Source organism: Hyperolius riggenbachi, chromosome 10 (genome assembly GCF_040937935.1).
Source record: "Hyperolius riggenbachi isolate aHypRig1 chromosome 10, aHypRig1.pri, whole genome shotgun sequence".
NCBI lineage: Eukaryota > Metazoa > Chordata > Amphibia > Anura > Hyperoliidae > Hyperolius > Hyperolius riggenbachi.
Window position 1 is genome coordinate 224,611,057 of NC_090655.1, and position 17,979 is coordinate 224,629,035.

General features: G+C 47.3%; 1 protein-coding gene across 1 annotated transcript in view; it reads right to left on the bottom strand.

The window, feature by feature from the left end:
• Window positions 1–17,979, bottom strand: part of LOC137536841 (proto-oncogene tyrosine-protein kinase LCK-like) — a 369,228-nt gene that overhangs the window by 105,454 nt on the left and 245,795 nt on the right. Inside the window, exons 6-7 of the mRNA XM_068259030.1 lie at window positions 15,631–15,707; window positions 11,798–11,948 (exon numbers count right to left, since the gene is read on the bottom strand). Of these exons, the coding sequence (XP_068115131.1) occupies window positions 11,798–11,948; window positions 15,631–15,707 (228 nt within the window). The remainder of the gene's footprint in view (window positions 1–11,797; window positions 11,949–15,630; window positions 15,708–17,979) is intronic.

Sequence of the window (17,979 nt, forward strand, 5' to 3'; positions counted from 1 at the left end):
TACTGTGTGATTTATTACCTTTCTGTAGTAAATAGTTACATTCGCAGGCCAGCACCCCTTGTTATCACCTGCTGTGTGACTGTCATTTGCCGGCGCACCCTATTGATTGCGTCTGACCGTGTGTGACCGACCGTAATTGTCACCCACTGTCACACGAGTTAGTACTGTAGAGTCTCACTGTTAGTAGTACTACTACTACTACTACTTCTACTACTACTACTACTACTTAAAAAAAAAACAAATTTCATTTTTTGTTGACACTTACCACTATTCAGTCACCACCACCAACCCAGACTTTATTAAAGTTTACACCGCATGTTTGAGATGGGTCGTCGCCTTGGGCCCATTGTGGAGAGTGAGGTGTAGGCTGTGGTGGAAATGATGGCAGAGCAGCAAGCCACCGTTTCCAGCCAGGCCTCCAGCACCAGCGAGACCAGTGCCACCACCACCAGCACTCCGGTCCGCAGCAGGCCTCCACCACCGCTTGAGGTCATGGTGACCCCGTTGACCAGCCTGCCCTCACTGAGCTCGGTCTTCACCCCAGTGACTGCAGCCGTGTACAGGGATGTTGTGGAGAAGTTTGAGCAGGAGATAATGGGGAGTCTGGGGACATCATCATGCAAGGAGGAGGAGGAGGAGTTGGAGGTGGAGCAGTTTGTTGTTGGCGCTGATGAGGAGGGGCGTGATGCAGGGGATTTTGGGCTACTGGATGTGGTTGAGGCGGGCTCAGAGGACATGTTTGGGGATGATGATGACATGCTGAATCCTCCCTATGTGCCACCACTAGCACACTTGCTTGAAGGCAGCTCATCATCGGAGGAGGAGGTGTCTCTGGCACAGAGGCATGGCAGCAGCAAGGCGGCAAGCACAGGGCGTGGAAGGCAGGAGCCACAGCCTGCTGCTTCAGCCGCTACCACCACCCGCAGCAAACCTTCAACCAAACCAAAAAAGGCACAAGCCTCCAAGGGCACCAAAAAACCCCAGCCCTCAAGCTCAAAGGGCAGGTTGAAGTCCCCAGTCTGGCGGTTCTTCACTAAGTGCACAGAGGACCCGACCCGTGCAATTTGCAACAGTTGCAAGGTCAGTCTCAGCAGAGGTCATGATCTCCTCAAGCTGAGTACCTTGTGCCTGTCGACCCACTTAGATACCAGGCATTTTGAGGATTTTTGTGAGTATGAGAAGCTGATGCAAAGTGGCACAGGCAGTGGTCAGAGCCAGACAGCCACTGCACAGATTTCAGCAGCAGCAGCAGCATCCCACCCAGCAGCAGCAGCAGGAGCACAGCAGCAGCAACTAACTCCTCCCCCCCCCCCCCCCGGGCAGCCAGTCCTCAGTTGCCTCATCAGCTCCCTCCACAGTGGCCTCCTCATCCTCCCGCGCAGGCAAACGCCACCAGACCCTGTTCAGCGAGTCCTTTCCCGGTGTGACCAAGGTGTTGCCTCCCGCTCACAGGCGCATCTGGGTGCTGAACGGGTTGCTTGCCCGGGCCATGTGCTCCCAGCTCCTGCCATATTCCTTCGTGCAGGAGGGGAGTGACATGAGAGCGCTGCTGCATTTTGGGATCCCAGAGTGGCAAGTCCCCAGCTGCCACTACTTATCCCGCACGGCGATCCCAGCACTGCACCAGTTTGCCATGGCGAACGTGGGCCGCGCACTCGATCACGCTGTAAGTGCGCGGATCCACATAACCATGGATTCATGGAGCAGCCGTTTTGGGACAGAACGCTATCTGTCCTTTACGGCACACTGGGTCAGCCTGGTGGAAAGCCTGAGCGAGGAAGCAGCAGGTCCACCCTCGGGCGCATCAACAGCAGCAGCAGCGGCACCAGTCGCCCACTATGTGGTGCCACCACGCGGGGTCAGGGGAGAAGCAGCAGCTCCCGCCGCCAAGCAACAACGCAACAGCAGGGTGAAGGCCCGCCACTGCCAAGCACTGCTGGAGATGGTGAGCTTGGGGAAGAACAGTCTGACAGCAGCCAACGTGCTCCGCTACCTGAGGGAGCAGGAGAAGACGTGGCTGACCCCAAGAGGCCTCCGAGTCGGATTGGTGGTGTCCGACAATGCCGCCAACCTGCTGGCTGCTATCAGCAGGGGACACTTATCCCACATACCCTGCTTGGCCCACATCCTGAACCTGGTGGTGCAGAAGTTCCTGCGCACCTACCAGGGGATGGAGGAGCTGTTGGAAGCGGGGCGGAAAATTGTGCGCACTTTCCGCCGCTCAGCTGCTGCTGCATCAAAGCTGGCAGAGATCCAGCAGCGCAAGGGCCTGCCACCACACCGCCTTGTCATCGATGTGCCAACTCGCTGGAACTCCACCCTGGCGATGTTGGAGCGGCTGGTTGAGCAGAGGAGGGCTATCAACCGGTACATCCTGGATGGCACTCTCGAAGGCACCACCAAACTCCAGCTCCTCACCAAAGTACAGTGGGGGCAGATGCAGCAGGTCTGCTTGGTGTTGGCTCCCTTCCTGCAGGGAACCAACCTGGTGAGCCAGGAGCGGGCATCCCTCTGCCAGTGGGTGCCCTTTGTTTGTCTGCTGGACAGGGCCCTTGGCGATTTGGTGGATTTGGGGGAGGAGGCCCTGAAGCAGCTGGAACAGCAGCCGCCTACGCAGTCCACTGCTGTGCAGGAATTTGAATCCCTGGAGGAGGATGAGGAGGAGTTGGAGGTGCTGGACGTCGCTGCTGAGGGGGAACAGCGGAGCGCAGCAGCAGTGGTGCGAGGGTGGAGAGAGGAGGAAGAGGCTCAGGAGCCAGAGGAGGACGCTGACCCTGATGTCTCTGTATCATGGACCACCCTGTTCCCCATGGCAGCGCACATGCTGCGTTGCCTGCGCACAGACCCCAGGGTGAAGCAGATGCAAGCGAGGGAGGACGCCTGCATCAGCATGATCCGGGATCCACGGCTGAGGGGGAAGTGGGCTCGGTTTCTGCCTGCTAGAGGACATGAGCAGCGCACAAGCGAGTTGCAGCAGCTCCTTGTTCGGAGACTGGAGGAAGCCTTCCCCCAGGCTTCCACCCCCTCTGTCCCTGTCCAGCCAGCACAGCAGCCGTTGCCTGCGGCCAGCAGCAGTGTCAGGCGCCCAGGAGACCTGCTGTCATTGACACAGGCGCTCTATATGATGGTAGAGCAGCCGAGAGAGGAGGTGTGTGCAGCAGCCACCTCCTCTGAAAGCCACTGCCAGCGCATGACCCAGATGGTGGCTGAGTACATGGGGTACTTCAGTGTGCTTGACACCGGCAGCGTGGACCCCATGGATTACTAGATGGAGCGGTTGCACATCTGGAGTGAGCTGGCGCAGTACGCCCTGGAAGTCCTGTCTTGCCCCCCTTCCAGCGTGCTGTCCGAGAGGTGCTTCAGTGCGGCCGGTGGCGTGGTCACCGAGAAGCGCTCTCGTCTGTCCACAGAGGGAGTGGACAGACTGACATTTTTGAAGATCAACCAGGCCTGGATTGAACGCATGTTCCTGGCACCTACTGTCGGCGAGAGGAGGACATGAGGTGCCTGGGAATCATTCTGCTGCTGCCACACGTCACTCCTCTTCCTGCTGCTGTTGCTGATGTATTTATATATTTATGAATTTATTGATTTATTTATGAATTTATTTATTTGTGTATTTATTTATTTATTGTATTTATACAGCGCCAACATATTACGAAGCGCTGTTTTTCATCCTCCTGCTGTTCACCACACAATGCATGCCTGCTGCTGCCACACGTCACTCCTCTTCCTGCTGCTGTTGCTGATGTATTTATATATTTATGAATTTATTGATTTATTTATGAATTTATTTATTTGTGTATTTATTTATTTATTGTATTTATACAGCGCCAACGTATTACGAAGCGCTGTTTTTCATCCTCCTGCTGTTCACCACACAATGCATGCCTGCTGCTGCCACATGTCACTCCTCTTCCTGCTGCTGATGTATTTATATATTTATGAATTTATTGATTTATTTATGAATTTATTTATTTGTGTATTTATTTATTGTATTTATACAGCGCCAACATATTACGAAACGCTGTTTTTCATCCTCCTGCTGTTCACCACACAATGCATGCCTGCTGCTGCCACACGTCACTCCTCTTCCTGCTGCTGTAGTTATCCTGCTGTCTGTGCTCCCACCGCCAGGGTCCACGGAAAACATTGCCTGCTGCCATTCGCTACTCCTCCTCCTGAGTTTATCCTCCTGCCTGTCTGTGTTCCCACCGCCAGGGTTCACAGAATTATGCGCTGCTGCCATGAGCCACTAGCTATTACGCCACTACAATAGCTATACCCTAGTAAAAAAAAAAAATCTGAGGTGTCTGGGTTGAAAACTGTGCTGTCCCAGTTGTGCATTGGGCACAATGCGGGCTGCACGACCGCTGTCCGGAACCTCCTCCTGCTCTTTCATGTTTATTTTCAGCCATGGTACCAACGCTAGGTACCATTGGCCTGTGACATTGCCTGCTGCCATTCGCCACTCCTCCTCCTGCTGAGTTTATCCTCCTGCCTGTCTGTGTTCCCACCGCCAGGGTCCACAGAATTATGCGCTGCTGCCATGCACCACTAGCTATTACGCTACTACAATAGCTATACTGTTGTAAAAGAAAAAAAAATTCTGAGGTGTCTGGGTTGAAAACTGTGCTGTCCCAGTTGTGTATTGGGCACAATGTGGGCTGCACGACTGCTGTCCGGAACCTCCTCCTGCTCTTTGGTATTTATTTTCAGTCATGGTACCAACGCTAGGTACCATTGGCCTGTGACATTGCCTGCTGCCATTCGCCACTCCTCCTCCTGCTGAGTTTATCCTCCTGCCTGTCTGTGTTCCCACCGCCAGGGTGCACAGAATTATGCGCTGCTGCCATGCGCCACTAGCTATTATGCCACTACAATAGCTATGCTGGTGTTGAAGATAACATTTCACAACAGTAGAGTTCTGTAAGGGAAAAAACAAAGAATGTTGGTAGTGGACGGTGGAGAAGAAGAAGAATAACCATGTGAAGAAGAAGAAGAAGAAGAATCAGGTGAAGAAGTAGTAGAAGAGGAAGAAGAACCAGGTGAAGAAGAAGAACCAGATAATGAAGAAGAAGTAGAACCAGGTGAAGAAGAAGAAAAAGAAGAACCAGGTGAAGAAGAAGAAGAAGAACCAGGTGAAGAAGAAAAGAACCAGGTGAAGAAGAACCAGTTCAACCAGTTGATGTTGAAGAAGAATAAGAAGATGAAGAAGAACCAGGTGAAGAAGAAGAAGAAAGAACCAGGTGAAGAAGAAGAAGAGAAGAACCAGGTGAAGAAGAAGAAGAGAAGAACCGGGTGAAGAAGAAGAAGAGAAGAACCGGGTGAAGAAGAAGAAGAGAAGAACCATGTGAAGAAGAAGAAGAGAAGAACCAGGTGAAGAAGAACCAGATGATGATGAAGAAGGAGAATAAGAAGACGAAGAAGAATCAGGTGAAGAAGAAGATGAAAAAACAATTGAAGATGAACCAGGTGAAGAAGAACTTAAAGAACCAGATGCCAGTGAAGAAGAAGATGATAGTAATGAATGATTGATGACGAGAAACAAAAAGAGGGTAAAACAGAAAAAGAAAATGGTGAAGAAAAAGATGGAGAGAAAAAAAAGAAGACGGTGACGATGAATAAACAAGAAATGCTGAAAAAAAAGTTTTCCATCACATTTTTCTTTTTTTTTTTTTATATTAGACCTATTTACATGTGATTTCCCTTTAAAAAAAAAATCTGAATTCGCGAACACAAATTTTTCCCGAATTTTTTTACGCAACCTGAACCGAATTCGAATCCGAACCGAATTCGGCGATTGCATCCGAATCCGAATTTTCCGCGGGCCCGAATTCGAATGTACCCGAATCGAATTTTGATACATTCGAGCAACCCTGGTGGCCGGCCACTGATTGGATGAAAGCTGTATTTAAACCTGTAGATTCCTCCCAGTTATCACCTGTAATAAGCATAGCTGTGGCTAGTTGCTGGGCGTGCACTCACTTGTTAGATTACTGGACATTGACCCTTGGCTTGTATTTGACTATTCTTGTCTGTTGTTATTAACCCTTGCTTTGATTCCTGGAAACTCTTGCCTGCTGCCTGTACTGACCTCTGCCTGTTTACTGGATACCCTTGTTTGCCGCCTGGACCAACCTTTGTCTGGTACTGGATACTCTTGTCGCCTGGACCGACCATTGCCTATTTACTGGATATTCTTGCATGCTACCTGAACTGGACGGTAAGTATACTTGAACTAATCCTTACCAGTTATTAAATAACCTTGCATGCAGACTTTGTATGAACTCTCTCAAATACCACCTGGATTATCGATTATCTGTTGAATAACCTTGCATGTAGATCTTGCATACATTCTCTCATTACCTGGATTATCCATTACCTGTTGAATAACCTTGCATGTGGACTTTGCATGAACTCTTTCCTAATACCTGGAACCTTCACTGCCTGTTCCTGTTCTATCTGTCATTTCTGACAATCGACGCTGAGAGCCTCATCCTCCTGAAGCAAGGTAATAACCCTGTGTGATACTAATGAACTATTGAAATGTGTTACTAGCCTCATCAGGCTTCTAACAGGTTATTGTCCTCTCTACGTCAGTCTGTATGCCTTGCACGTTAAGTCTTGGGGGTAGAGTTGGGCCGAACCTCCGATTTTAGGTTCGCGAACCGGGTTCCCGAACTTCCGCGGAAGGTTCGGTTCGCGTTAAAGTTCGCGAACCACAATAGACTTCAATGGGGATGCGAACTTTGAAAAAAAAAAAAATATGCTGGCCACAAAAGTGATGGAAAAGATGTTTCAAGGGGTCTAACACCTGGAGGGGGGCATGGCGGAGTGGGATACACGCCAAAAGTCCCCGGGAAAAATCTGGATTTGACGCAAAGCAGCGTTTTAAGGGCAGAAATCATATTGAATGCTAAATGACAGGCCTAAAGTGCTTTAAAACATCTTGCATGTGTATACATCAATCAGGTAGTGTAAATAAGGTACTGCTTCACACTGACACACCAAACTGTTCACTGAACAGAACAGGTATGCAGTGGCGGGTTCACTGAACAGAACAGGTATACAGTGGTGGGTTCACTGAACAGAACAGGTATGCAGTGCCGGGTTCACTGAACAGAACAGGTATGCAGTGGCGGGTTCACTGAACAGAACATGTATGCAGTGGCGGGTTCACTGAACAGAACAGGTATACAGTGGCGGGTTCACTGAACAGTACAGGTATGCAGTGGCAGGTTCACTGAACAGGTATGCAGTGGTGGGTTCACAGTACAGGTATGCAGTGGTGGGTTCACAGAACAGGTATGCAGTGGTGGGTTCACAGTACAGGTATGCAGTGGTGGGTTCACAGAACAGGTATGCAGTGGTGGGTTCACAGAACAGGTATGCAGTGGTGGGTTCACAGAACAGGTATGCAGTGGTGGGTTCACAGAACAGGTATGCAGTGGTGGGTTCACAGAACAGGTATGCAGTGGCGGGTTCACTGAACAGGTATGCAGTGGTGGGTTCACAGAACAGGTATGCAGTGGTGGGTTCACAGAACAGGTATGCAGTGGTGGGTTCACTGAACAGGTATGCAGTGGTGGGTTCACAGTACAGGTATGCAGTGGTGGGTTCACAGAACAGGTATGCAGTGGTGGGTTCACAGAACAGGTATGCAGTGGTGGGTTCACAGAACAGGTATGCAGCCAGGGACAAGCTAAGCCTAACTAATCTTTCCCTATGAGAGAGTGTTCAGCAGCTCGCCCTACTCTCACTAATGCAGGCACACGAGTGACCGTAATGGTCGCCGCTGCCTGCCTTTTAGTAGGGGGGGAGTGGCTCCAGGGGCTAGTGTAGCCTAATTGGCTACACTGGGCCTGCTGACTGTGATGTAGAGGGTCAAAGTTGACCCTCCATGGTGCATTATGGGGCGAACCGAACTTCCGCAAAGGTTCGCCTGCGGGACGCGAACGCGAACCACGGAAGTTCGCATGGAACCGTTCGCAGGCGAACCGTTCGGCCCAACTCTACTTGGGGGTAACCGTAGTCAGGAGACAAATAACGTGTCCTGTTCACACGGGGGGCTTGTCTATAGGTGAAGACGTGGGCCGGGCTCAGAGCTGCGGTAATATATTGGGGCATAGAGACTGATTGGGGACATATCCTGTCAAGCCTTACAATAGGAAAAAAGTAATGTATGGCTCATGTTACTCTGGAAGAATTATACGATAATTAATTTTGGAATCTATCTATTATTAGGACTGTGGCCCATGCTTATTGGTTTTGCACATGAGTATTCCGGTGCAAATAAGGCTATTTATTTAAGGATATCCAAGTTCTCAGGAGCAGGGAGATACACCCCAATCAGGAAAAACAGGTTATTCTGGAGTTTATGTGTTACAAATAAATACCTGTCCCTCTCATCTGTTTTGACGCTAATGATCTAATTACTTTGAAAAGAAATGTGTTTATTAATGTTTGTTTTTTTGTTGTTGTAGTTTTTTTTTAAAGGGGGTGTGTGTGTGTGTGTGTGTGTGCGTGCGTGCGTGCGTGCGTGCGTGCGTGCGTGCGTGTGTGTGTGCGTGTACTTACAAACTCATTGAAGATCATGTCCAGGCTTTAAACCTTTAAACCTAAAGATTTTAAACCCCAAAAAAGATTTAAAGATTTATACCTAAAAATGTTTTCTCTGAGAAGCAACACAGCAAGGCAGTCATGTTTACTCTTCACAAAAAGGTCTGTTGCCTGACTAAATTCAATTTCCGGATTCATGCTTTATATTTGGTTCAAATTTATCCAGGGAAATCAACTACTGATATGCAAATAGGAACAATTAAAGCCTTTTCTGCTGCCTGTACTGAGCCTTGCTTGTTTAACACCCTCATCTTGTCTGCTGCCTGCCTGCCTGCCCTGACTTGGGCTCAGTTAATGACTTTGTCCTGATAGCTGCCAGTCCTGACTTTACCCTGTTCCATAACTCCTCTACTGTACTTGAAGACGCAGTGTCTGTTGCCAATCAAGACAGCTGTCATCTGTAGGGGCAGCGCAAATGGCACATTGGGATGAATACTACTGTAACTCCTTTTTATTACTGCTCTTGCCTATGTTTTACTGTCTTTCTGACCCTAAATTCACTCATTATCTTTTACAGCAAAGTCCCTGTTATCTGGAAGCAGCCGGAAGTCTCAACTAACCAGCATGATTGAGTAGGATAATGGAGCTAAACAATTTTTTTTTTTTGGGGGGGGGGGGGGGGTGTAAGAGCAAGAACTACTTTTGGATTTGGATTTGGTGTAGTGTTTTTAATGCCCGCACAAGCAACCGATAAGCACATGTATCCAACATCAGGCAATCCCTGCCACTGCCGGACACCAGGTGTCTGTCTGTATTGTGCAGTCAGTTTGCTCTGTACTCTCTAGGTTCTATATTGGTGCTATTGTCAGTGTCAGTGTATCACTATGCTATGTTGGTAGTGTTAGTTAATCATCAGATGCTGCTGTTTTTTTTTTCTATATACCTCTCATCAGTGGTAATTTTTATTTAATATCGTGCCAATTATTTGCACCTTGCACTTTTTTATTGTGAAAGCCTATAGCTATATATGCACCACCATTCATATTTGTAGGCATGTATCAATTTTTTATTCACAACAACTTTATTTTGCACAATGCACTTTAATGCATTTGACTCACTGTTTACAGCCATTGACCCATTGTTTACTTTGTTTCCATTTACTGTTCATTGCTGCCCCCATACTGTTTGTTTTTAAAATTTGCAACAATTTTGCTAATAAAGTTTATACACTTATATTATTGGTGTGGTTTACGAATGCATTATTATGCATTACTTATTGCCTTAGTGCTCCTATGGGGTATCCTTCTCTTTTTCTATATATGTTCCATAACTCCAGCCCTTCCATAAAGTCTGCTAATCATGGGCTAGCTAAAGTAGGCCAATGCCCGCTAGGGGTAGCACCTCATAAGGATGGCCCATTATCCTTATGAGGTGCTCTGATGAAGACCACTTCCTTAGACCCTATGCCCTGGGAGAATTTGTGTCAATCACCGAAGCCGGGCTCAACAGGTCCTACCTTCTCCCCAAAACACTTTTCTTCACTTTATCTTCTATGCCACATTCTACCTAGCTTAATAATATTCTTCCACTTTTGTTCTTTGTCATCTAAACTTTTTGGCTAGAGCTGCAGAGTGTTTTGTTTTTGTTTATTGGAGGCTGTCATCTTGCTTTCTGCAAATTCTCAAAATAGCATTACCTGTATAGCTCACGAGTCAGTTTTTTCTGACTCTAGGTTTCTTTTGTCCTCTTGGCAGCTACAGCAAACATTAACAGCTTGTGTCAGTAAATACAGTAATCATATCTTGAAATGGCTAGTTATGTGTATAAATAAGTTATGCGTAGCATAGTCTTGGTAAGGGAAACTTACCCATAAATTTAGTTGCATAAATGATTCTGAATTCAGGTACAATTCAAGTATACGTACACTAACACTAAGTGCTGTTCTGCTGTGAACGATTGCGGAATAGCCGCCGCGTGCCCTGACAGCGTGGCGGCTACTTCCGCATCCAGCCCGGCGGTCTACGCGCTGCGACATGTGTCGGATGTGATACAGCCTTCCTGTGCACATAGGCTGAGGAATACACGCGCGCGCGCGGAGAGACAGAAGCTTTATGGGAAGCAGAGAGGGATCAGCTGACTCCCCTGGTCAGCTGATCCCAGGATGTATGCGGATTGGCTGGAAGGGACTGGGCGACGCTGATCAGCGCTGCACTATATAACCACTCGTCCCTCAGTCTCACGTTGTCTGCCGTTGCGAATGCTTTATGTGTTAGCACACAGACCTCAGTCAGATCCTACAGTGTGTTAGAACCGGGAAGGACCTGGGAATTCACACTGAGCTAGAATATTCTTGTATGTTATGCTTTAGACTAGTTCCAGGGCGTTGTGACTACGGACCTCACACCCAAGCCTAGGATACTGTGTCAATGCTATGTTATGCTTTAGACTAGTTCCAGGGTGTTGTGACTACGGACCTCACACCCAAGCCTAGGATACTGTGTCAATGCTATGTTATGCTTTAGACTAGTTCCAGGGTGTTGTGACTATGGACCTCACACCCAAGCCTAGGATACTGTGTCAATGCTATGTTATGCTGTAGACTAGTTCCAGGGTGTTGTGACTACGGACCTCACAGCCAAGCCTAGGATACTGTGTCAATGCTATGTTATGCTATAGACTAGTTCCAGGGTGTTGTGACTACGGACCTCACACCCGAGTCTAGGATACTGTACCATTTCTATGTTATGAGATAGACTAGTTCCAGGGTGTTGCGACTACGTATCTCACACCCAAGACTAGCACTGTGTACTTGTATTACCTTAGCCCGCCACTAGGGTGTAGAGAGCTAGGATCTCACATCCAGTTAGGGCAAGTCGGTTCATATTAGCAGCAGGGCATCCTGCAACCAAGCTTAGGCCCCTCTCCTAGGGAGCCTTTAGCCTATAGGGATTCACCCACAGTCTGGGGTGAATTCCCTTCTTCCTCTTACCTCCAGCTCCTCTGGTGGTTTTCACTCAAAGTATTACTGCTACACCAAACACTCACATTCCTTAGGTGTCCAGAGGTTAGCAATATATCTGTATTATCGGTGATTCTGCAGATCATCAATAATCGGGTATATATCTGCATTCTTGGTGATACTGCAGATCACCAATAATCAGATTCTCTCTGCGTGCTGACACCAATCGTTACATCTGCATTATAATTTCTTAGTTATTAGTACATAAGCATGTACCTTCTATAGCTGTATACTTATCTTCTGTTATTTGAGCCAACCCAAAATTGGCTATCTTGCAGCTCAGGGTATCTGATACCAATATGCTAGCAGCTCGCAGGTCTCGATGAATGTAATTTTTGCGCTCAAGTAATGCCATTCCTTCTGCCACCTGTTGATGAACAAAATGCATTAAAGTAAAAGTCAATAAAATAAAATGTAGATACTTACCTCAGTAGTGGCGGGAAGCCTCTGGATGGTTCAGAGGTTTTTTGGATCCTTTTACAGCCCACCATTCCAGCAAAGGGACTCTCTAGTGCAGGGGTCAGGAACCTTTTTGGCTGAGAGAGCCATAAACGCCACATATTTTAACATCATAACGACCACGTCATGCCAATGGGCATGATCGCGGTGGCAGGACCACCTAACGCCAATTGGCATCAAGTCCTGGGGCTGGGTTTTGCAGGAGATCGTGCATGCTTATGCGCGCGCATCTCCGCTTGGAAGGCAGAGCTCCACCCCGCTCCGCCTTCAGTCTTCCACAGGCGATCGCTGCTCTGAGACTGTTAGACGGCAAAACCGCCATCTTTTTAGTTAGTTCAGTGCTTCGATCCACAGCAGCGCTGTATTGGGGACAGCCATGTGACACGTCTGTCTGCCCTGGGGGACACAGAAGCAATCAGCAGCCGATCGCTGTGATAGGCAGACGGGGGGAGGGAGGGGAATTAAAATAATAAAAAAAAGCAAAGAATGTTTATGAAAAATAAAGACATAAATATTTGTATAAAAATAAACAAACATCTGGGGCGTGATCTGACCCCACCAACAGAAAGCTCTGTTGGTGGGGAGAAAGGGGGGGGGATCACTTATGTCCTGAGTTGTGTGGCCCTGCAGCAAGGCCTTAAAGCTGCAGTGGCCATTTTTGTAAAAATTGGCCTGGGTGGGGGCGGGGGGTAAAGCCTGTGGTCCTGAAGTGGTTAAAATGTATTTCCATGCAGGGCCGAATTTGGGGAAAGGCCCCCAAGGCACGTTCCTAGGTTCCTAGGGCGCCAGAATTTAGCATAGTTAGAGGGGCGGGTGGTGACAGGTTGAATGCACCTGTCACCAGGAATTGCTCCGCAAAGCCGCAGTTGCGATCGCCCCTTCACTGGCTTCACTTGGCAGAAGTGAGCCTGTGAGCCTGTTAGCGGCAGCTGGCCGCCCCTCCCCTCCCCTCCGCTCCCCCTCCCCTCTGCTCCCCCTCCCCTCCCCTCCGAGCGGCTGCGGGAACAGATTCACTCACCTCACTCCAGACTTCCAGCGCCGAAGCTTCCTCTGTCAGCTACTGCTGCGCACCTCTATTTCCTGCAGTCGATCCCCGCCATGTGACTCGCCGGTAATTTGCCAGCGAGTCACATGTGAGGGACGCTAGCAGGAGATAGAGGTGCGCAGCGGCGGCTGGCAGAGGAAGCTTCGGCGCTGGAAATCTGGAGTGAGGTGAGTGAATCTGTTCTGTTCCTGTAGCCGCTAGGGAGAGGAGGGTAACGGGGATGAGGACGAGGACATTCGCACCGGCTTCTATTTTGTGGGGGAGGGGGAGTTCGAAGGCAGGACAGGGTCTGGTTGCAAGGGGGGGGGGGGCGCAGGATCTAACCACTTATACTAAAGTCTGTGTGGAGGAGGGGCACAGTAGCACAGTATCTGGCTGCCTATACTAAGTGGGGAGGGGGGAGAGGGAGAACACAAAGTTATGCTACCAATAGTAAAGGGGAGGGGCAGGTGGGACAGCATCTAACTACCTATACTAAAGGGGGGGCACAGCATCTGGCTGACTATATTGGGGTGGTAGGGCAGCATTTAGCTACCTATACTAAAGGAGGGGGAGGGGACAGCATCTGACTACCTATACTAAAGGAGGGGGAGGGGACAGCATCTGACTACCTATACTAAAGGGGGGGAGGGGGCAGCATCTGATTACCTATACTAAAGGGGGGGACACAATGTATGTCTACCTAGTGAGGGTGCACAGCATTTAGCTACCTATACTAAGGGGGGGGGGGGAGCACTATTTGACTATCTATACTTAATGGGGGGGGGGGCACATGGGACTTCATCTGGTTACCTATACTAAAGGGGGGGGGGAGGGTGACGGGACGGCATCTGGCTACCTATACTAAAGGGGGGGGGGGGCAATCATGGGGGGACAGCATCTTACTATTTATACTTAAGGGGCTTAGTGACCAGGGACCACATTAGGCTGCCTATACTAAGGGGGGGGGGGAATAGCATTTGGCTACCTACACTAAAGGGCAGTAAAGGAGGACAGCATCTGACTACCCATACTGGGGGGGGGGGAGCACCTGTCCCACCTATACTAAAGGGGAGGGCATAATCTGGCTACCTATACTGTGGGGTCATGGACATATTCAGTCCCACAGGGCTGCCAGGGACTAGTTTTTCTCATGGCTGCATTCCCATGTACAAGTGCAACTGTAATGGACATGCACGAGTATGGTCCTCACATTCACATTATTTCAAAGTTACTTGTGCACAGAGGAAACGGTCATGCACAAAAGTGTTTGAGCTACTGGGCATGTGCGGATCATACTCTCACAGACCCAGTACAGTTGTACACCGACGGGAGTGCAGCCACAAGGTAGAAGGGGATCCCAGGCTGCAGTGAGGGGTCTGAATATGTTCAGAGGGTCCCAATGAAGGAACAGTGGACACCAGGAGGATCTTTTTATTAATTATTTTGTGTAGTTTACTTTAAGACTTTTTCCTTGGGGAAAAAAGTGTGTGTAAGTTTGGGGTTGTTGAGATTTGGGGTGGGGGTGGGGTGGGGGGGGCAGGGCAGCGGCAGCTGGTCATAGTGGGCCTTGGGCGGTAAAAGGTACAAATCCGGCCCTGTTTCCATGAGAGCCATACAATATGTTTCAAACTGGGACAGTGCACATGCGCAGCAGAGAGGCAGCCTATTGGGCCAATCAAAGTGCGGGCATCTTGTCCTACAAAGTCACTGGACCTGAAAGGGTCCAGAGTGGGACAATTAAAGCAGCTGTTCGTTTTGGGGGGAGCGTGAGTAAGTTAGTAGTGCACACTACAGCAGTATCATGCCTACTTTCGCTGCTGCCACACTAAGCTGCGCTGCTTGAGCAGTGTAGCTTAGTGAACCAACCCCTACTGATTTGTCTGTGAGCCAGATGTAGCCATCAAAAGAGCTACATCTGGCACCCAAGGGTCCCTTCTCCTGCTGTAATGTATTTGACTTGTGCCAGTCAAATAGGTTTCTATCGACCGCATTCCTGCCATGGGTGACCACCTCCCGACTGAGCACACGCAAGCCCAATAGAATAAAGCTGCTAATGCACAGGGTTTTTTCTCTGTGAATGAAAACTTCATTCTATTAGGAAAAAGTGGACTTTACCTAGTCGGGATATGCTTGTCCACAGCCGCGGAGGGCGACTGAAAGAAACTCATTGACTAGGGTGAATTAAATAAAAGGGACCTTTCACTGTAACAGAATGCTATAAAATCATCTAAGAAGCCTCTGGGCTGTGTAGTCTTCCCATTTCCTACTTCCAAAGTTAGCATCATACTTTTTTATTATACACAATAAGGCCTCTTATCTACAGACAGTTGATAGGCAGTGAAATGCCTCAAACTCTCACAACTGGCTTCTGCTGCTTGGTAACTGCTCACTGCTGCCTGGTAACTGCTCACTGTTGCATGGTAACTGCTTGCTGAGCACACAGTTCAACAGTTCGTGGAAAAGAGGCCTTCAGGTTCATAATGTGCAATGCTACATTCACATTTGTGATGTGATGTTTTATCATCTCCCTGAAACTTCTGTATTTTGTAGGTGACCTTCTTACCTGAGCTGACATGCCTATAAGTTTTGACACATTCAGACTTAGTCCTTGTGGTGTTTTCAGATAATCACCCAATTGCCCTGCAACATGGAAAAACAAGTTTAATGACTAAAAAATGCAGCATTATAAAGGAGATGTTAAATTGTAAATAAACACTTTTTAACAATATATGTTTTTAATATATGGCAAATACAACAGAACCATGACAGCTATAGAATGTCATAAATCAGTCGATTACAGCCACAGATATAAACAGTAGTCTAACAAAGTTATAACCACGTCTGGGAGACATCTCCCAACCCATGTAAAATGACAGTATAGTTATATAGTATCCACGATATCAGAGTAATGAGCATCCATACATTACATGTAGGTGTCAAACACAACTGTCAATTAACTAGTATACATGAGGCAACATACCTAGCAATATAAATATAAAAAAAATAAAAAAATGTATCCCACATCGCCCGCTCCACTAAGACAAGAAAGAAAGAGAAGAATAACAAGATGGGTGGAAAAAAAATAGAAAGAGAGAGAGAAACAAGAATGAAAGAAAGGAGAAGGGTTTCCCTGTAATGCATGCAGCTTTAACCACTTAAGTCTATCTGGACAGATATATCCATCCAGATAGACTGTGCTGCTGCTGGTGCCTGAGGCGCGCTCCCATCGCCTGCCATTGTCCCCCTGATCAATGAATGGGAATGTACTTCCCATTCATCGATCTAAGTCCCCCGCAGAAAAACCGACAGTCTCTTATCAGAGGCCGCAGTCTTTCTGCAAAAAAAAAAAAAAAGTTTCCCATCCTCTTTCTAGTTCCTAGAAGCGAGATCGTTCGCTTCCAGGCTTTTTTGATTGTGGCCATCTTGTGGCCAAAGACTAAACTACACCCACACACATTGTTTTATTAAATAATTACATTATTTTACATTTAAAATTAGCTGTTTACCTCCCACACCAAAAATTACCTAAATAAATGTTTTAATAAAAAAAATAAAAAAAATAATTACAATTAAAAAAAATAGTTTCCTAAGGGTCTGAACTTTTAAAATATGCATGCCAAGAGAGTATATTATTATTTTATTTTATTTTTAGTTATAAGCTTGTAAATACTGATGGACGCAAGTTGAAAAAATGCACCTTTATTTTGAAATAAAATATCGGTGCCATACATTGTGATAGGGACATGATTTAAACAGTATAATAACCGGCACAAATGGGCAAATAAAATACATGAGTTTTAATTACGGTAGCATGTATTAATTTCAAACTATAATGGCCAAAATCTGAGAAATAATGATTTTTTCTATTATTTTCTTAATCTTCCTGTTAAAATGGATTTAGAAAAAAATAATTCTTAGCAAAATGTACCACCCAAAGAAAGTCTAATTAGTGGTGGAAAAAACAAGATATAGATCAATTAATTGTGATAAGTAGTTATAAAGTTATTGGCGAATCGGTGGTCAAAGTTGCTTGGATGCATAAGGTGAACAACACTGTAAGCTGAAGTGGTTAAAAACAAAACAAAAAGAAAACAGACATTACCTCATCCAATTTCTACCTCCTAGGGTGCCATTACTCAGAACCAGGGTTGCTCTCCAGTCATCGCAAATTCAAATTTACCCGTGATCATGGGTAGATTTTCATGATTGCAGAACTCAAATTCAAAGAGTGACTGCTCCTGAATTTGAATTCGAATGTACCTGAATAGTCACTCTCAAAACACGTGATCACGATTTCGGCTTTGGTATCCAGGGGATGACGTCATTGGGCCAATCAGAAGGCCCCCAGCCGAGGCCCTAGCAACCAATCAGAGGAGGGGAGCCTGGCCCTCACCTCCTATATATAATGTGGCAGCCATCTTAAGGAGTCCATCCTTGCTTGTGACTCTACGGTACTGAGAGCATCTCCAGTGCTGCTGTGTGTCTTAGCAAGTGCTTTTGAACTGCTTTACCCAGTTGCAATCACATTCTGAACACAAAGCAGAAGGAACAGAGGCGCCAAAAGAATAAAACCACAATATTAAAATGTTTAAAAAGTGCTTGGGGGGCAGTGGTGGGCTTACCCCCTAGAAGCAGACACTGGAAAAATGTCTATTTCAAAAATAGATTTTTATTGGTACACTCCAAGGTGGCTGCAATGCGTTTCACAGGCGTAGACCCGCTTCCTCAGGCAATACAAATAGGAGTACACAATCGGAGACAAAGGCAGACAATAGCGTATATAAGTAGTACCTAATACATTCACACAGGGACAATATATGATATATACAAGTTTGTGCATGTTATAAGGTAACGTAAGACAAATTATGATCTAACTATGTAATTACCTTGTGTAACACTAAAGAGCGGTTTA